Raw genomic sequence first — 20,640 nt, forward strand, 5'->3', positions numbered from 1 at the left:
ATATCATCCATCAGCACGACTTTTCCCTTTCATCAGGGTTCTGTGTTCCTCATTGATCTTCTGAAACGAGATGCCTGCGAAAAGCATCTGCTTGTGCCTTTTTCCCTGCAGTCAGAGAGAAAGACTATTGATGGAAAGTTAGACTTTATGAACTCCATTCTGGCCGAGGCCACTCTGTGCTGTCGATGAGTCATGTTAGCTAGTGGCTCATATTAACTGGCTCGTGTTACTGTAACTAGTGATGGGAGAGTGAGGTTTCCTCCCTGTCAATGCTGCTGCTATGACTGAAAACCTCACTTACAATTATATTTAGACATTTCGCATGTTCATAAGTAGCTCACCAAGCTTACAAATTTTTCTGAATGGCTGACTGAATAAACTGACTAGAGGAACGAATGGACTGGAGCATATGAAAATTGACTGGGTTGCCAAACTCACTATTGATATTTAGCACATCAGTAAATCTATGACTGAATGGTTGAAGAAGAAAAGAATCAGTGTTTTGGAAAGAGCAGACCTCAATCCCATTGAGATGTTGAGATGGGAACTTAAAGTGGCTATACTTAACTTTTCAGTGTTGGTGTGTTTGGCAACAGCTGTGGTGTCTGGTGGTCACAAAAGTTCATTTTCACATTCCAAACCGGAGTTGGATTTTAAAAAAAGCTATTATCAGAAGCACACTTAACGCTTATTTTTCTTCGAAGATAATCCAGCGGTAGCATATTTTGGAGCAAGGAGACTGCCTTGAGCCAACAAACAATGTTGTCTGACACGATAAGATTGAGCGACATATCAAACCTTTAACAGATGGTCTTTGGATTTTAGGTGATTGCTCTTTCGCATTCGGTCTGCAAGTTCCTATGCATGCGTCATCACATTTGAATACTTGGTGGGATTGTCGCGCTCGACTCCTCCAGTGGAAATTGTGTATACCGGAGCAGTTACAAAATGCAACCACATTGAATTGATATTGCTACAAAAATTGCATCATTAAAAGTTATAAAATATGGCATTTTTTAATATGAAAAAATTAAGAGCTGTGCATAAATGAATGCCCTCAATCATCAAAAAATTGATTACTTCAGATTATTGCGGCAAAAGGGGGATCTACAAGCTACGGAATCATGGGGTGGACTTTTTGATTGAATAAATTTTAGTTATTACCAAGTGAGGACCAGTTGAGGGTTAGTGGCACCCTCATTTGTAGAACTGAAAGAGGGTGTTCTGTCTTTTTCACATCACTGTGACTTCACTAGCTTGAAAAAATCTCACCAATTTTCCAGAGACAGAAAATGAAAGAAGGAAGAAAAAGATAAGACAGAGGAGAAGGGGCAGACTGAGTGAGGAAGGAAATATGTGCACACTGGGAGAGGGTGAGGAAGAAGATGGAGAGAGAGAGAGAGAGAGAGAGAGAGAGAGAGAGAGAGAGATCCAGAATAACAGTGTTGATATTGGTTCTTTCAGCACTCACAAAATCAGACACAGTGATGAGAACGTATCTCTACAGATCAGATTCTCAAGCATGGGTCTGCAGCTCTATCCATGTTGTTGAGACCGGTGTGGATCTGCAGTGACACCTAGTGGCAGAAGTACAGTCTTGTCCGAGCTTACCTTGAACTCAGTAAGCTCCATAATGTTTGGGACAAAGACATACTAGAATCAAGACTAGATACTGAAATCTCTCATATACCTACACCAAGGAAGCAATTTAACACACCTGACTAATCAGAAACACCTGTGTCATTTGCCATTTGTCCTAAATATTATGGTGCTTTGAAATAGGACTATGTATAAAAAGTGTTACAATTTCTATGTGGTGAATCCAAATAGTATGATTTGATTACAAATCTAAAATTATGTAGTAAAGGGCCAAATCTATTAAAAATATGACCCAAACATTATGGAGCTCACCGTATATTCTGTGATTTCAATGTTATTTTAATATTGGGGGAATAAATCTCTAAAAGGGTCAATTTAATAAATCGGGAGGGAATAGTTTTGAGACGTAGATTTCAAATCCTTCATCATAACATTGTTTTGTATTCTGCTTCTTAAATTTAAAGAGTTATTCCAGGTGTGTTGCAAAAGGGAATTTCGGAGAGCATTCCTGCCTTTATGGTCGCTTCTGACAATAATGTCAGACAGAAGGCCGTAATTCTTAGCCCTAGAAATCTGTGCTCATGTAACAACATCCAGAAGAAAAGTCTGGATAGACTTTAGAGAACATTTAGAGAATTAAAAAAACATAGAGAATTATAATGTTTTGACCTAGTTGTCGCTTTTAAAATGTCCATAGAAATGTTGTTTCTTCTATTAAACGTTTTGTAAAAAAAAAAAGATTTCATTTTTGCTGTCTGACTGCCAAGAGGAAAGCAATGATAAACATGTGAGACGCTATCAATGATGAAAGGATCAGTGTGACTCTTTTAGACATTCATTTCTGAGTTCTGTTCCTTCCCTGTTCGTGCTGTGTAGGAGGCAAAGCTAGCTTTCACAAGAACAGCTCATGATGGTATGAAAGACCATTTGAAATCCCCTTGATTTAAATGTACTTGTGTCTAAAGTACGCTACCCTTCCCTTTTCTCTCTGTGGGACCTGGAGTCCTCCTGTTTTACATGCATTCGTTCCTCTCACCCTGCAGGGATTTATCACAGTTATTACAGGTGCTATTTTCCATCTTCTTTTGAAATGAGGCTTCTGGCTGTCTAGTCAAACCTGCTGGCAGTGGAACGGCCACCAGTGGACTACACAGCCAGCAGGGACAACACAGACTAACACAAGCCTTACCTTCAACGGCAAAGACACAGACAGGCAGGCAGCCTGAAAGACAGCTACACAAGCTGTCTGACTCTTCTGCGAGGTATGCAGTATGAGGCAACCTGACAGGCAGGTAGACAGTCAAATGACCAGCAAAAATGCTGGACCAAGGTTGGACAGGTAGAATGTACAGGTGTATTTTTTTTTATTGCTCTGTACTATTGTACAGTAGAGGTCATCTGAAACAAATCTTTATGCCAGCCATGTCCTTAAAAATAATCACGTCTCCAAACAGTGACCTTTCAGTAAATGCTAAAAACGGTTTCATTACATTTCATTACAGTTTCCGTTGCATTGTGCTTTGAAATGTTGACAGTGCACAAAATGGAGATGCATTTATTGTGGCAAATTATAAAAAGTTTTTTTTCCTAATAATTTAAGAGCTTAGGACATCACTGTTTGTAACCTTTGTGTTGAATGACTGGAATTTTTAGTCACATGGAGACATATAAGAAAATGTCTTCTAGCAGTCTTAATGTGATTCTGGATTTGCTCAGCGTGAGTTATAGAGCGGAGCCTCAGAGAGCTCTGTCTGTAATGAGTGTGCGCTGAGGTAAACTATAAAAATTCTGTTCAGCTGCATAATGAAATGTGCAAAAGCAATTTGTCCTGCAGTGATGTGGTCCACTGACCCGCCTCTCCTCCTGCTGTGCTGTAAGATGATTGGTTATATTGACCATGTTCTAGGAGTGTTCTCCACCACTGCTCTAGCCCAGAAAGCCAGGTGAAAAAAAGAAAAGGGAAACAGACTTCAGCCCTTCAATTTTGAACAAGTCACATATGATTACGTTTTAGCGTAGTGGTGGGGGAAACCTCTATTTTCTGTGTACAGCAATAAAAATAGTGGAAGAAGACCCCTCCCACGCTCACACATACACACTCACACCCACGCACAGGCACATACCACGAGTGCACAGACACACAAATGCTTGCTTACATACACACACTAACACTCATGCACTTCCGTAAACAAAAATGCAATAATGTACATACAAATGGGTGCTCACACACATACACACAAACACACCCATTCATGCACACACATAAATACATTAACATACAGTCAAATGCATGCACATACACTCATGCATGCAGATACACAGAAATCCATGTACAGTCGCATACGCAAGCACGTACTGCTTCGATGGCAACTGTGTTTTTTCTGTTGTTGCCTGCAGCCAGAGGTTATAATTACACTGGGGCTAAAGCAGTCCCAGGGGGAGGCTGTAACTCAGCCAATGGGAGTGGCTGGAGGCATATTGGCTGCACTGAAAATCTAAACCCAATAAAGGAATTAATATTGATTTTTATAACATGAAATGTTATTTTGTGATACTTATGATGGATGGCATTAGGTTAAGGTAACTGCATGTACAGTATAAACAAAATTCTGATTGCTTATTGAGTGATTTAAATAAGGGTGGGATATGGTCACATGACCAGCGCACAAATAAGGATTTGTTGACAGCTGCCAATCTACTAAAGCATAGATGTGTTTAATTATTTTAAAATATTTTAATTAAATGATTCGGAATATTTTATGTCACATTGCAAGATTATGTTAATAATTCAGCACTCTGCATTAACTGACTGAGTTATGACTTTAATCTTCATTCCAACCTAGTCTGCTAAGAGAGTAATTTTTTGCCCTTGAATTTTACATTAAAGCCCAAAATCACTATGCTGTAATAGGAATTTATTGCCATAAAAGATAAGCTAAAGAATAGAATAGAATAGATTAGAATAGCTTTATTCCCTGGGCGAATAAATAAATGCATAAAGGGACGGTCCTAATTTTGAAAAATATCATTAGTGTCAGATGGTTTTGGGGAAACATACAGCACTGTGCTGCAAGCTAATGAATCAGAATTTCAACCAGATCTATACCATACTTCTTTAAAAAATATAATTCTGAATATACCAGCCAGTTAAAACTCAAGAGGGCGTACAATACAAAAACCAGGCGAAGGAATAAGACAATCAGTACATTTTGTCACTCAAATTAGATTGACCTTTCCGAGACGTGCATTTAGCTGATATTCTGGTGTGAGCTTTTATGGTGTAGACATACGAAAGACACCAAGCCTTGGTGTCAATTTTGCTGTTCTGTTACAAGAAGGGAAATTTATTTGGCTTTTCCCTGAAAAACTGGGAAATTTCACTTGATTTTTCATTTTTACCTATTTTATTTTCATTTTTAGACTTCCCTATCCTGGAAAACTAGCGCAACTCATATGAAATGCATTCGGCCAGCTCAGAAAGTAGCAGCACCGCTTCTGGTAGATTGGACTTCAGCAATGCCCCTGCACAAGCTGCCTTAGTTGCACAGTCCACCAGCACAAATACTGAGCAGTTCAGCTGATAGATTATGGAAGAGGGTATGGAGATCCATTGTACATGTATATAAATAAAGTAGATGCCTTCTAAAATACACATAGCTAATACTTATTGCTCCATCTGGACTGTACTGTGTGAAGGACTTCCTAAATTGGGGAAATTGCATCTGTTTGGACATTAAAACTCGGGAACATTGGACATTTGTAATTGAGGCCACCTATGTATTTCTCTCTTTATTCCAATTGGTTTTAATTATGGTTTGTCATATCAAGGGCACTGTTTTTGGTAAGATGAACAAAGATTAGAAATAATGAACAGGCAACAGCAGCTAAATGGAAACCACAGGTCTGCAGGTCATAATTGTATTTGGTGTCTCTTGCTGGTACCCCTGTACCCCAGCAATAACTATTGTGTGTGATGAAATCCATGTGAGTGTGAAAATTGGCCTCTGCAGAGCTCCAGAGGTGAGCACTGCAGGGGAGGACTGAGCTGTGGAAGGACCCGAAGGTCAGGTGTGATTCAGGGCAGGTGGGGAGTAAGCTCCACTGGTGGGGTCTGTCTTCATGGAGCGCCTGAGTGTGAGGTCTCTATGTTTGCGACTAATACCGCAGCCTAAGATAAGGAGACATTGTATTGAGATCAAGATTAAGTGAAGGCGGGAGAAAACTCGCCCATTTAGGGTTATAGGTCAGGGTTTGTACTTTTACTATGGTCTGACTGAGATGCCGGTGTTAGCGCCTTACATGAGCTGTCTGAGACTTGTCGACAACTCTGACTCTAACCTGTATCTGGGACCCATTGCTCTGGTATGGTGGAAATAAGAAATGTACGGTGCTTGATTTTTTGTGTGTGGAGAAATTAGATTCAGAGATCTGACTTGGTTGCAAAAATTCAACTATGTGTTTTCGGACATTAAAAAATAATATTATCTATGAAATAAAACAACAGCTAATAATTGTGGGGCAAAGTACAAAGTGCCGTTTAATTGAGAAAAATGTATATCAAATTTAGGTATACAAAATTATGAAAGAATATATTTTAAGTACATTTTAGCAAACTATTTTTTCACATTGGTGAATTATGGTGAATTAAGGCCTGGGTTGTGTCCCTAACTTTGACTAAATGTGAGATAACCTGGTAATCACTGAACTCTCAAAGCTCTTTCAAAAGAAAAAAAATAAGCAACATTTGCCTTTAACTGTGAATCAATTTAAGAAACAATGTTGTTTGAATTCCCGGTTTCAGTGTCTGTTATTTTTGGTGTACGTATCTGGGTGTGCAGGTGAAAAAGACTGACATTGTTTCTTGTCTGAAGCTGTCCCCTTTCTCGTCTGTCCTACTAAGACAGAAGCATAAATTCCAACTTTCACAGTTGTTCAAATCAAAGTTGTAAGCAGCCCGCTGGTTGGCTGGCGAAGTTGCTATGGAGGGTTTGTGTTGTGGTAACAGGAGAACAGTGGCAGTGGTAGAGTGAAAGAAACACAATGGAGGCTCCTGCTGTCTGTGGAGCAGCTTGAGATTAGGGCGCTGTTTCCCGATCAGACTCTCCATGGAGGAACCTAAAAATGAGGCTGGCGTTTCTGCTGGGGGAAAGGTAAGCTGAACGCACCAACCGTTCTGTTGACCACCCAGAGGCAGGTGAACACTTGTCAGTGTTTGTTTAAGAGGGAGAGATGGTAATGACTCTTGTCCTAGAGCTGGGAGTCACGCAGGGCTTGTCCACAGATACACAAATAGACCAGGTGTGTGACCTCATCCCTGGCAACCGAGATTACCTGTGCAGGTACGCCAAGAGGGCTCAGGGGAGGTGTGTTACAGACCCCTGGAGGAGCGAAAAGGGTGCCAGATTTTGGGACTTCTCATGGAGATGTAGGAGCGCGTGTGTGTTCAGGACATGGCTCAGTATTACAGACCACTCTCCACGCCAGTGAGTAGCAGGTTGGGGAACGTGTGTGGTTTGGGAAGTGGACACTTCACCTGAACACTCTGAACTTAAATTGGAGCCTTTTTTAAACCGGGAAAGTGCTGCATATGGCAGAATTTATGTCACTATTGATTTTCTGTCTTCATATTTTACAGAAAGGGAAGCTTTACTGTATTTGCTAATTATATCTTTCAAATAGATTTATGAAAATTTACTTTATGCCCTCCATTTTATTCACTATGTTAGCATTTTCATTATTTTTGCTGTTTTTTTATTTCTGAATGAAAGAATACTTCATTTTACTGCCACAGACAGGAATAATTTTACAATTTCTTTCTTATAATGGCTATGGTCTTTTTTATTCTTGCCTCTGGGAAATTCCCTATGAAAAGTATTCTCTGAAATTCTGATTGTAAGTGGTCTCGCATACAAAATCCAATTTGATTCATTTGATCGATTAGTCAGTTCGCTGTTCTATCTGTTGTGTTGCGGATTGTGCCTGCTGTGACAGTTCATTAAGAATTCCATTTTAATTTGAAATCGATTGATTCACTACAGGAAACACTGTAGTAAAGTGCACATCCTGTAATGAATTGCAGGTCTGTCTTGTTGGTTGTTTAAGTGATGAAAGTGTTTTTACTTGAATGGGAGTTTTTATTTTTTCTTCAGTGTGTAAGATGTCATATCTAATTGCTCGGAAACAGGGCACTGTGTGTTTATTTCTTCAGTGGGAGCAAAGGGGTTACTGTGATCTTACCTGTTAATTCAACTGCAGATGAGCATTCGTTTCAACTCTCCTGCTCTTTGTTTGTACTGGGCTTGATATGCATCCTGGCATCTGTGAGAACCCAAGAGGAATAGCACTGTATATAGCACTGGAATAGCACATGTTTTAACACGATTGTATCTTATTTTTTCATGAAGATAGCACACTGCACTGGGAAGTGAGACTCTGAGGAAACATAAGCAGGGGAGAAACACAGTTAAGCTGACTGCTGTGAGTCCGGCTCTCTCCACAGTTCCAGAGGAAAGGGCTGGGCCTGCCGTCGTACGACGCCCTGGCGCAGATCCTGCCTGAGTACCAGCACCTGTTCCGGGCTCCGAAGGCGGGGCCTCAGCACGCCCAGCAGCCTAAGCCCCGACCAAAGGGCGGACCTACGGAGAGTGAGCCTCATCCTTCCCAGGACAGCCACGCCCTGAACGAGACCTACAGACTTCCAGCCACACACACGCGGTGAGCCGCACCCCCTTCCACACATTCCGCATTGTGCCTTTAACACTTAAAGAGATAGTTTTGAATTTTTGACATCAAGCCCTGTGTTTGCACACCTATGATGTTGTTGATCGAAAGAAAATATTTTCATGCCAGATCAGCCTGTTTGCTGGGCATAATATTCTGTAGAAATTTCTGTGTGCAGCTGAATGATATCTGGCCATACAATACAATATTTAGCAGTAATTTGACTTCAAAATAATGAAATAAAGGCTCAAAATTGTGATTGTTGACTGCTGTGGGATTCTGTTTGCTGAATCTACACTGCGGAGTATGTTTAAGTGGTTTAGGAGCTGCAGGAAGGTTGCCCCTGTTCACTTCCATTAGTAGGAGCTGCATCATTTGTGGCTTCTTGGTGATGCCGCATTTTTGTATTTCTGATGTTCTCCATTACAGTACAGCAGGCTGGATAGAGCATCTCCCAACTGATTATAATGTAATGCAATGAATCTCAAACATTACATTACATTACATTACATTACATTACAGGCATTTGGCAGACGCTTTTATCCAGAGCGACGTACAACAAAGTGTATAACCATAACCAGGAACAAGTATGACGAAACCCCTAGAGAGAACATTTCCCCTGTAACACTGTAACACAGACTTTTAGAAGTGCCTGTGGTATAACTGGCTGTTTGTTCACTATTCCTGTGAACTGAGGTATCTCGCAGGTCTCTAGGCAGTTAGGAGAAACATTTGGGAAAGAAGAGAGGCAAAACCGAGAAGTCCGTCAGTCCTCAAATCCCTTGATATGAACAGCAGATTAAAATAGCTGGAGGGACAGAGTAACTGAAACGCTGGGGATTCACCGTGATGGAGAAATGTATACACAATTTCCAGAATTTGCCCACTGGTGAATTTCACCACTAAGCTCAGACAGCCTTGCTGTGGTGTCTGATTGGTTATAGAGAGTTGACCAATGATTGAGTGGGAAAACAGAGGATCTCCCCAGAGGGATAGGAGTGGTGTTCTCTACATTCTCACTGCTGTCAATCATATCCAGAAAATCATATCCAGTCACTACAATCTGACATATTTTACATTCATTCAGTCAGGTATTGATTGAGGACACAGGTTAGTAGCTGGACAACCTTGAACCTGCAGCGCTCAAGTTTCTGTGCTACAAACACAGCTACATGTTTAACAGTGTTAAATCCTCCACTAATGATTCTTCCTGGAGACCCCATTCTTAATCCTATGAGACATCGTCTGCAAATTGACCTGATTTCCCATTTATTGGACATGGAGAGCATTTTATTGAGCATAAAAGGGTTTTAATGACATTAGAACTAAGTGTGTCTCATGAGAAATTGTGTGTTTTATAACATCCCATTGCACAGAGAAGATCTTTGTGAGGGAATGTACCAGACAAAGTCAATTGGCCTTGTTAGCATTAAGATGTCTTCATGTTAAACATTTTTCTTTTTAATGGTGAGAGACTGAAACAAAGGGTTCTAGATAAAGGAAGCAAAGTGCTTTTTATATTTTCTGATACAGCTACAGTAGATTTAGCTAAAATAGAATAGTAAGAAGCTAGATAAACAAGAGTAAGGCTTCTTGAATCCGTAATGGGTGGAGCTGCATCATGCTGTCTATCATCAGCTTGAGCCAATCGAAAAAAACTGAATCTAGCACAACGCTATGATTGGTTTCCGATCTGTGAGTTGCTAGTAATTCATGGTAGCTCCACATGTCTTGGGGGCCCTGAAGCCTCACTCACATGCCTATAGGAAACTACACCTGATGATTTTTGCCTTCCATTTAAGAGCCCTCGATGATCACTGTGGTCTCTCTGCCTCAAATTAGGAAGGGTGGGGCTAAGGTGGGGAAATATCATCATTGACCGTTTGCCCCCTCCCACATACACCACAGGAACCCTGCCCCTGAGACTGAAGATGACCCCAACACGGCAGAGGTCGCTGAACACCAGACAAGAGTAAGTACAATTACAAGAGTTACAAAATGAGAACTTCTGCAGACATTCACGGTTGCATAGTACAGGAGAGTACTACTTTCACCCCATCCACAGTCACTTAGTACCTAGTGTGCTGGCAGATTTTTCTGAGGCAGTGGGGGCCTGGCTGTTCAGCTCTTTTCCTCAGACTACAAGTTTCGCCCCCCACCCCAGTAGACACAACAGGCTTTGCTACATGTGTGAGAGTGAATCACCCTGACGCCCCCCCCCCACTCCCCCACTGTCCCATGTCACCAGCTTAGCTGTTGTTCCTGCTGTTTGTGCTGCGTAAATGTCAGCGTGGGAAATGCCCACAGCCGTTGTCGCGGTTACAGGTCCTAGAGAGAGGCAGTCCGTGAGCTTGCACATGTTTTGCCACTACGGCTCCCCTTACTGTTTGGCAAAATATATGCCTCTTCCTGCCTTTACATTTGGTAAAATAACCGTCATCTCCTCTTAACGCTTGGTAAACCACACACTCCATCTCCTCTTAGTGTTCAGTAATATGAACACTGGCTGGAACACAAGAGTTTTTCTCACTCAAACATTCTCACTTTTTAGGCCAAGACACAATGAGGCTTCCATAGTATAGATTAATATAATTGTGTTCTTTACAGAGATAATTCAGTTACTAATATTTTATCAGTTCAATTGCTGTTCTCTTCTCCCAAGAAAGGGTGCTTTGATGTTCCTTTTTTGATGTTTGGATTGTTTATGTAAGAAATATATGTCAAATTGTAAATTACATTAATCTAGCTATCACGGTTTGCAAAGTGAGTCTTTTCTTGTCATGTGTTTTATAACAAATTGAGTCTGTTGGGAAAAAAACATCCAAATGTTATAGAGCAAATATCTTTATTTGTGTAATCATCAGTTATACACATGCATGCGTATTCATTCACACTTTCACTGACAGCACACATACACACACATATACACACGCACACAGACATGCACTCTCCTCACTGTACTTTTTAGTGGTGGCCCTGCCATCTGTAAGCTCTGATTGTCTTTTAGTTCCTCTCTGCTGCATTAAAATTCATAACGTGGGGTGTATGTGTGAGTTTGGGGGGGGGGGGGGGGTCAGCTGCTTCATGGCCCAGATGATTGAGCTCTCTCTGGGCTCGTCATTTGAAACCCCCTCCCTCCCTCCTGCCCAGAGTGGATCCCCCAGTCTCCCATCTAATCTGCAATCATAATTCCGTCCTATCAGATGCTGTTTCAATTAGGCGCTAAATTTCCTCAGTGGGGCCCCAGGGACCCACAAACCCTACTGGCCTAAATTGGGGACCCCCAACCACAGCAGTCCCCAGCTCGTTTGCTGCACGCGCTTGGTAGAGAGGCAAGCTCATATTTCCACTCTCTCACATTCATGGAGGCCATTTCGACAGTAAAACTAGTGATAAATTGGGGTTTAAAATGTCATTGGGCACCAAGGTTACATGCCTGTGCTGCAGTGATTGGTCCAACTGTTTGGGGGCTGTTGGGTGAATTTCATTTCAGAGTGGGGTACACTTCATTGCCTGTCAATCCCAAGATCACCCTGACAAATCAGTTTATTGCTCCCCTGGACGCTGGGAGGAGTAAACCGATCACGTGGTAACTTCAGTAGAGAGAATCTGAGAATTACCATCAGAACTACTGTTCTGAAATCCAGCCATGGTAAAATGAATGGTGGTCCCCATTAGATGCTGTTGCTGCTGTATATTGTCCAGGAAGGCAAGACTAAGACACAACAAGGACATCTGGTGGCCACATGCTGCAACTAACAACATTTTTGGCTGGACCGCAACAGCGGGGCCAGCCCAATGAAACGCGAATGTCTGTGACTGAGTAACTGAGTGAGTGATGAAGTTACACCACGCATGTCTGTGACTGAGTGACTGACTGATGAAGTTACACCATTGGTCGGCTGGTTCGGTCCAGCCATATACTAGGTTTTGACCTGGTCTTGTTTTGCAGGATATCTGCTGCTACTGTGTGATTTGAAATGCAATAACATGCTTCACTTGCATTTATGTATGGTCAGTTTTTAATAAAGATTCTCTTTAGTTAGGGTTAAACCAGAGATAAACCACTTTAATCTGTGTTGACCTGTGCAATTAATTGCTGTTTTGAATATTTATTATATACTATGGTTCTCTTTCTCTGTCTTCTTTTCTCCATCACCTTTTCTTTCTTTCCCTTTTTTACTCCCTACACCCTCACCCTTCTCTCCTCTTCTTTCTGTTCCTCTCTTCCTGTTTCCTCATCTGTGTGTCCCTTTGCCTCTCTCTCTCTCTCTCTCCCTCTCTCTCTCTCTCTCCTTCTCTCACCCTCCCTCTCTCTCTCTCCTTCTCTCTCAGGAGCTGGAGAACTACCGCACGGCCATGCAGAAGATGGCCGATGACATCATCACTCTGCGCAGGCAGGTGGGGGAGCTGGAGTCAGAGAACAGCCGTCTGCGAACTGACCTCTCCCTCCACCACGATGTGGGCCGCACCCTGCTGGACGACACTGACATCGACGTCATGACCAAGGCCGAGATCGCCGACCGCATCAGTAAATTCCCGTCCTGTCTGCTTTCCGTCTAGTTCAACCCTCCATCCTCTTTGTCCTACCCTAGCTGCTAAACTATTGTCCTGCAGTATTCACCAGCCGAAACGGTAGCCTGGCTTTCCCTATTCTTTTGCTAGGCTCAGACATATCTAAGGACCAGGCAGACACCATGAGATACACTTGACAGGTTTATGCCTGCAGGAAGATGGTAAATGGTAAATGGTAAATGGACTGCATTTATATAGCGCTTTTATCCAAAGCGCTTTACAATTGATGCCTCTCATTCGCCAGAGCAGTTAGGGGTTAGGTGTCTTGCTCAAGGACACTTCGACACGCCCAGGGCGGGGTTTGAACCGGCAACCCTCCGACTGCCGGACAATCGGTCTTACCTCCTGAGCTATGTCGCCCCTATAAGGAAGAGTGCAGCACACTGAGACACAGAACTCTGTATTGTACTCTGGACATTTTGTATTTTCACACCTGAAAGGCACATTAGAAAAATACAATATTACAGTAGTTAATTAGAATCCCTCGTGGAAACAGACTCTGCCTCTCGCTGCCTTGCATAAGCACTCCACTGCTAAACTCGCAAACTCTTCCACCCCAAACCCTCCTCCCCCCTAAAACCATGCATCATAAAAGCACTCATAGCACTGAAAACGCTAAATTGAGACAGAAAGCAATGCTTGGTGTTCATGCATGCAGTCTGAAGGCTCAAGAATGTTAATATTCAGAATATGAATATACATATATGTATTCTATATAAATACATATATATTCTAAATTCTAATTTGTCATTTATGACCAAACCTCAAAAGCCACTAACGTAATGATGGGTGTGAAAAACTTCCATGACTGTGAATTTCGAGACTGTGCCTGCATTCAGATCCAAGTTTTATGCTTTCTTCTTGAAGCTTCCTTCCCTTGCTTCAAGAGGGGAATCCCCAAAATGCCAGGATGAAATATGGCAGCCACTCCAAGTGGCGTTCGGTTCCAAATTATGAAAGGGGAGAGGGCGCAGTTATATTTCCTATATATGCTCCCTTGTCTTTCCTCCCTCCTACCAAAGGTATAATGCAAGCCTCCAGCAAGTAGAAAATCCCACAATGCAATGCTCCACACATAAATAAGAGTGGATTAAATCAGTGCGCTGTCAAATAGAGGAGGCAATGTTTTTATGCAGGATGAGTTTGGAAGGTTTGTGAACAATTCATGAACGTATGTTGAGTTATTGGAGGAGGTATTAAGTATTGAGCCCTGAACTTTCTTAGTTAGCCTACACATTACATTACATTACAGGCATTTGGCAGACGCTCTTATCCAGAGCGACGTACAACAAAGTGTATAACCATAACCAGGAACAAGTATGACGAAACCCCTAGAGAGAAGTACCGGTCCAAGTGCAGGGAACAACCGCATAGTTCAACTTGGACCCTGAAGGTTAAACTGATTAACACTAACACAACGAGAACGGCAACAACGCAATCTATGGAAAAAATACAACCAAACATTTTTGGTTTATGTGTTTGAGTGAGGTTTTCTCACAAGAAATCCTCACTAAGCGCCCTGCAAAGACCAGCTGACGTGTTTTTATTATCGCTCAAGATAAGCTAGGGTAAGGTTGCTATGAATTATTCATGAACCTTCCAAAATCGTCCTATGAAAAATACTTGGACGTGGAGCAGAGCTTGCTATGCGGTAGCACAGGTTGCGACTATCCTCCCTTGCAGAGTACCTGTAGAAATTACTTGTTGCATGTCACAAATGTCACAAAAAACTCACTCGAGGGAAGACAGCATGGGAAGGGAATGTGGTATCGAAACGATCTGTGTGCATGTTGAACAGGGCAAAGGGCTGCAAAGCTAACTTGGGTAGCTAATCTTAATGGACACCTGTAATCACATGACCTAAGAAGCCCTTTCAAAACATATATACCACGTTAAACAGTGGGCTGGTTACCTGGTTGCGTCCACGGGTAAAAACCAACGTACAGAGAAAATTGGAAAAACATCTCACCGACCTGATTTCACACACAGAGGCCCCCAACCTGTAATTATCCTGCACAGAGATAACGAGGAAGTGGAGACTGCTTTCTGCTAAACTCTTGGCAGTTGAACTTCAGTACTTTCTGTCGTGTCTTTGATAAGAATTTGAGGTGTAAACCTATCCCTGCTTCAGGCCTGCTAATCCACCCGGTGGTTTGTGGGGAGCACAGATAAGCCCTGCTTTAGGGAAAAAAGAGAATTGATAAGGGAATCTGTTCTGAATCTCTTATCTCCTGAAGGACAGGAGGAATTCCAGCCTCTGATTTGCCTGCTTTTCATCATCAAGCAGAGATTTTAAAAAATGAACTTGAAATAATTTGGCCTTTTCAGTTTCCTCTCTAAACTTGTTTTCTTGCATACTTAAATTTGTAAGAAACACAGTTAACTGTGACCTGCTGGATTTGCTGCAGTGACATTTAATAATTGTATCCCTGTTTTCCTGCATATTTTTCTCTTTTTAAACAAATTTTCCCCTTTACGTCCTCTGCGATTTGGAACCACCAATTGTGCCTCTAGAACTACTGCTGTGCCACCCACATTTGCATACCATCAGCACTGCATCTGAGTCATTTGTGATTCTCTGGTTACACACCTGTGAACCAGTGGTTATTGCACTCTGCAGGCTGCACAGTACTGCGGAGAGCTTCTGCTGGTAGGAGGAAAGGCACATCTCACCAGATAAACCCTGTGGAGGCCTGGTGCATCGCTGAGGCAACAAATTCAGGGTTTGCCAGGGAAATCCTGGTCTGTTTAAACCTGCCCATTCCAGGATCAGGTCAACACATAGCAGTCCAGGATCAGTGGAGAATCCATCTGTGCTTGATGTCTTTGCAGATGACAAGCATCTACGCCAACTTTACTATTTGGGAACTTCTGTGAAGGGTATTCTTAAAGGAATATGTTACGTGTTCTTCTTGCCAGGGTTCTGGTTTTCGGGAGTTTATTTATGTTTCTGAAGGAGCAGCATGTTGTAGATTCCGGAGTTGTTGTAGATTATGGGAGTTTGATTTGTGTGTATTTGTGCTAGTTTCTGTAGGAGCTGCAGTTAGAGTTTGTGTCTTTCTTAAGGAACAGCATGGTGCTGACTGGGTTGATTGTGCGTGAGCTCTGCTCTCTGGCGCCCCCTCTCACAGTGTCGCTGAAGTTCAAGCTGGCCAGCGAGACGAGCACAGCAGCCACGCAGAGGGACAAGATCCAGCAGCTGCAGAATGAGCTCATCAAGGTGAGAGCTCCCCTGCACATCTGGACATGTCTCTTTCCAATCTCTAATGACAGCGTGAGGTTCACCGGCAAGACTAACAAATAACACATGCACCGTGTCACTGTTGGTTGTTGTGATTGTGTCATTATCACTGCTGTGTGTTGTGACTCGATATGTGTGACCTCTGACCTCAGGTATGTGTGTCCCCTTGCTCTGGGTTGTATGTGGTTATCTCTGACCCCCGCTTTCAAGAACTGTAACTGCAGAAGGCTGACCTCGGACATCTGACCCCTGTGTCCTCACTCTCTCTCCTCTCTCAGCGTGTTGGTGCTAAGAAGCTGTGTCTTTGTCCTGTTACTCCTGCTGTCTCTCTCTCCTTTCTCATAAGAATGAAGGATGCTTAGGAGCTGACTGGCTGCAGGTGGCCCACCAGCAGGTGTATAACCTCTGGCATCTGACCCCTGTGACCTTGCATTCTCTCCTCTCTCAGAAGAACGACGGTGCTAAGGAGCTGATTCGGCTGCAGAGGGCCCACCAGCAGCAGCAGGCCGCCCTGCAGCGCTGTCAGAACCGGCTGGCCCGGGCGGGGGCCCTGGAGGCCACTGTGCGCCAGCAGGAGAAGGTGCAGAGCGCCTCGCTTTTACGCACTGCTCACACGCTGTTCGCTCACTCACATATGGTATACGCACTGTATTCTCACTTCATCCACTGTCTGTTCACCATTTAGCACACTGTGCACTAAATACACTGTCTCACATACTGGCACTCTGCTCATACTGTGTATTCACTTTACATTACATTTAATTACATTTATTTGTCAGCCACTTTTATCGAAAGCGATGTACTATAAGAGGTACAATTAGACTTAACACTCTGTATACGAACTGTACATATATGCACCGCTTATCACTTTGTATGTGCACAGTATGTACAGGTGGTTTTTATCTGCACTTTACACACTGTCTAACCATATGGACTGTACACTTAACTTACTGTTTATCTCCCTGTGTGGTTGTATGGCCTGCACCTTCTCTGAGGTCCCTTTTTTGGTCTACAGGTTATAGAGAAGATGGAGAAGGTGCTGGACAATAAGCTGAGGGGGAAAAATAAGGAAAATGCAGAAAAACGCAAACAAGGGAAAAAACCAGCTGGTGAGACTCCACAGTTTGTGTCAAAAAGAGAACCTAGCAGCCTCACCAGCAGAACCCAGCACTCACTTTGTTCATATACATCAACATTTATTTGCCATTTATTTTGATGCCATTTATTTCAGTGATCAATACCATTTGGTGAACCATGCTTGATATGAAATTTAATTATACTTAAAGTATTCTGATGTATAAAATAATATACATGAGGTGGTTTTGCAGAATTCTGCTTTTACTTGTGATTTTGAACGTAAGAGCACAAATATGTCACAGAATATCAGAAGGGTAAAGTGTGCTGTTGTGGCTTAAGGAGGCATGAGCTGAGCCAAAGTTGGTTTTTAAAAGAAGGAGCAAAATTTATTTTTAAAGCACATAGAAAAGCACACACCAGAGCCTGGAGTCCCCTCTTGACTTCATCACACATAAATAATGTTTATGCGGACATCCAGGACATTCAGTGTGGTGCTGGAGAGTGATAATGTAGGTGTACATTAGTTAGATCTCTGTGGTTGTCCTTGCTGTGGTGAGATGGTGTGGGGACTAGCATTCTGGCCTGCCCACAGGTGAGGAGGACAATAGAAGGAAGGAGATTGAGTCGGTGCTGGCCGCTGAGAACTCACGCCTGAGGGCGGAGCTAGAGAGGCTCCGCCTCCAGCCGCTGCCCATAATCATCCAACAACCAATGCAGGTAAGCTGTAGGGGAAAGCTCCATCTGTCACAGGGCATAGCATCCTGCGTGAACTCCTTTGGCACTTGTGAGCTAAAAGATGATTTCAGACACCTTAAGGTGAAGCAGAGCACTTTGAACTACAAATCATCTGGAAACATTGCACAGAAATTCAGAATCCCCTCCAATGGAGGCAGGCAAATGCGGTTACCTGGAAACACTTCAGGATGATTTCATGTGCATTAAAGTCTCTCACATCCTCAGTGATGTAAACATGGATGTTGTCGTTGGGTTCATTACCAGCAGCTTTACACCAATTATGGATTTGAGGCCCTAATAATGGATTTTGCAAACCCCTTTCTCAGAAACAGGTGGTTTTCCCAGACAGTGAAAGACTGAGTCTCCTGAGCCAGCTAGAGAGAGCAAACGCACGGATACGCACGCTGGAGAGCCAGGTACTGTCCCACAACACGCCCATGTATTCATACACTCATCCACACACACACACACACACACAAATACATACACACACACATGCACATGCACACGCACACACGCACACACACATGCGCACGCACACACACGCACATACACACACACGCACACATGCACACACACACTCACACACTCACATGCACACACACACGCACGCACACATGTACACACACAAACACAAACGCACACGCACACACACACGCACACACAAACACACACACACACACGCACGCACACATGTACACACACAAACACAAACGCACACACACACACAAACACACACACACCTAGACACGCACAGATCCACCTTCTTACCTCCCAGTTAGCCTATACTGTATGTGTGATGTGGACCGCGTGTGTGTGCGTGCGTGTGTGTGTGTGTGCGTCCGTCTCTGGTTTCAGCTGAATGAGAACTCCAGGCACTGGGGGAAAGAGAAGCAGGACATGCTGACCAGGTTGAGCGAACAGGACCACGGTTTCACCCGCACATCGAGCATGATCTTGCACAATCTGCCTCTGGTCAGTGCGTCAAAACAACAAAAGAAATTTCATCTGAGCTCCAGCCTTAAAGCCAGAAGAAATGCGTGCTAGCTAGCTACCCCAACATGCCCGACCCATCACTATCGCTATGTATTTCATGCTTTACGTAGTAGAGTAACGACAGCAAGAGTTCTGACTGTGTCTGAAGAAATGGCAGTCTACCTTTCTGCAAGGCCCCTCTGTGACTGCTGCTTTTTTCTCCACTAGAAGAGTGCCTCTCTCTCTGCGATGGGTCCTCCTGGCCGACACAGGCAGCTGGACCCGCTGAAGTAACCTACTCTCCGTCACTCATGTTGTGCAGAAACCACAGGCCCCAGTCAAAAGCCTAGCTCCTACTGTTTGTCAACACACAAAATGTTACATCATTTTCTTTTGCATCTTTAATACATTTAATGCATTCATTAAGCAATTTAAACATATATCATAAGTCATTCCGTTCAAAAAATGTGTTTGCATGCAATTGTGCTTGTTTTAACATTAATGGTCTTGTCTGTGGGCTTGTCTATAAGTTGTGAATAGACTTATACTGAAATAGGGAAGTTATCCAAAAATGATGCAGCAGAAATCAAGAAATCAAGGTGATGTGATTGCATGTGATTTCAGCAGGAGGATCAGGCACTGCTGACGGTATATTGATAGTGATTTTGCTACACTTGAACAGTCACCAGATGGCAGTGTTGTCCTCTTTTTGGCAAGACCGCAACAGCGGGGCCAGCCCTACGAACATAGAATGTCTGTGACTAAGTGACTGAGTGAGTGACTGAGTGCGTGATGAAGTTACACCATTGGTCGACCGGATGATGTGTGTTAGGTCTATACTAGGTTTTGACCTGGTCTTGTTTAAAGCTCTTCTAACCTAATTTAGTTTTATGATATGCGAAAGGATTACTGATTATATGGTTTTAGCTTGGGCTGCACTTGAATTTAACATATTTGAGGTGAGTATCTCTGTAAAGCATAAGGATCCACTTTATGTAACTGTCTGAATTGCTCAGCTCAATGTCATCTTGATATTGCACTTTTAATTTATAACAATGTGTCAGTTTACAAAAACATTTTATTTTGCTATTGAGTAACATTTTATACTATTTTACATTTGGCCTGTATTTAATTTTATACTACATAGAGCTGTGGGTGCAGATTTTGAACAGTACAGGGGGGTTGCTGGGTGACACTGGGTGTCATGACGGTAAAGGCACTAATCTAGTGCATGAATGGGCTCCATGATCTGATATGGAATTCAAATCATGCTGCGTCAACTGTGGCTGGCAATCCTGCATGGTGACACACACAACTGGCTCTAGCATCGCCGAGGGGCGGGAGGGGTTAAGTCAGCCACCCCACCCCACCCCAGTCATCAATTGGGTGTTCGGACGTCAATTGGGTGTTCTTGTGAATGTCAGCTGCAGCTTTCTGATAAAAAGCTTTCTGATAGAAAGCTGCGGCTGACATCACATGCCACGAAGGAGAGCACATTCTTGCGCAGAAGTGATGGAGGCTGATAAAAGATGATTGGGCATTTCAAACTGCAGAGAAAGGGGGTCAAATCAATTTATTTTTAAAAAGTAGCAGTATAGTTCTAGTAGACTTCATCGTAGAAATATAGTAGACATTTTGTTTATTGCCATCTGCGTTTTTTGACTGTGTGCCAAATTTCAGGTCATAGATATTGAATGAGTTATTCCCCATAGCTGTAC

General features: G+C 42.9%; 1 protein-coding gene across 3 annotated transcripts in view; it reads left to right on the forward strand.

Annotated features, from left to right (window-relative positions):
• The window catches only part of ccdc33 (coiled-coil domain containing 33), an 81,189-nt gene extending 60,688 nt beyond the window's left edge, over window positions 1–20,501 (forward strand). Inside the window, exons 15-24 of one of the 3 annotated variants that reach the window (XM_035416616.1) lie at window positions 8,099–8,313; window positions 10,228–10,291; window positions 12,655–12,850; window positions 16,026–16,114; window positions 16,584–16,715; window positions 17,151–17,244; window positions 17,805–17,929; window positions 18,274–18,363; window positions 18,806–18,922; window positions 19,151–20,501. In XM_035416616.1, the coding sequence (XP_035272507.1) occupies window positions 8,099–8,313; window positions 10,228–10,291; window positions 12,655–12,850; window positions 16,026–16,114; window positions 16,584–16,715; window positions 17,151–17,244; window positions 17,805–17,929; window positions 18,274–18,363; window positions 18,806–18,922; window positions 19,151–19,216 (1,188 nt within the window). In that variant the 3' untranslated portion in view covers window positions 19,217–20,501. The remainder of the gene's footprint in view (window positions 1–8,098; window positions 8,314–10,227; window positions 10,292–12,654; window positions 12,851–16,025; window positions 16,115–16,583; window positions 16,716–17,150; window positions 17,245–17,804; window positions 17,930–18,273; window positions 18,364–18,805; window positions 18,923–19,150) is intronic. The other 2 variants (XM_035416617.1, XM_035416618.1) reach the window with 2 other exon arrangements.
• Window positions 20,502–20,640: the final 139 nt, after the last annotated feature.

This window comes from Anguilla anguilla, chromosome 5, assembly GCF_013347855.1.
Source record: "Anguilla anguilla isolate fAngAng1 chromosome 5, fAngAng1.pri, whole genome shotgun sequence".
Lineage (NCBI taxonomy): Eukaryota > Metazoa > Chordata > Actinopteri > Anguilliformes > Anguillidae > Anguilla > Anguilla anguilla.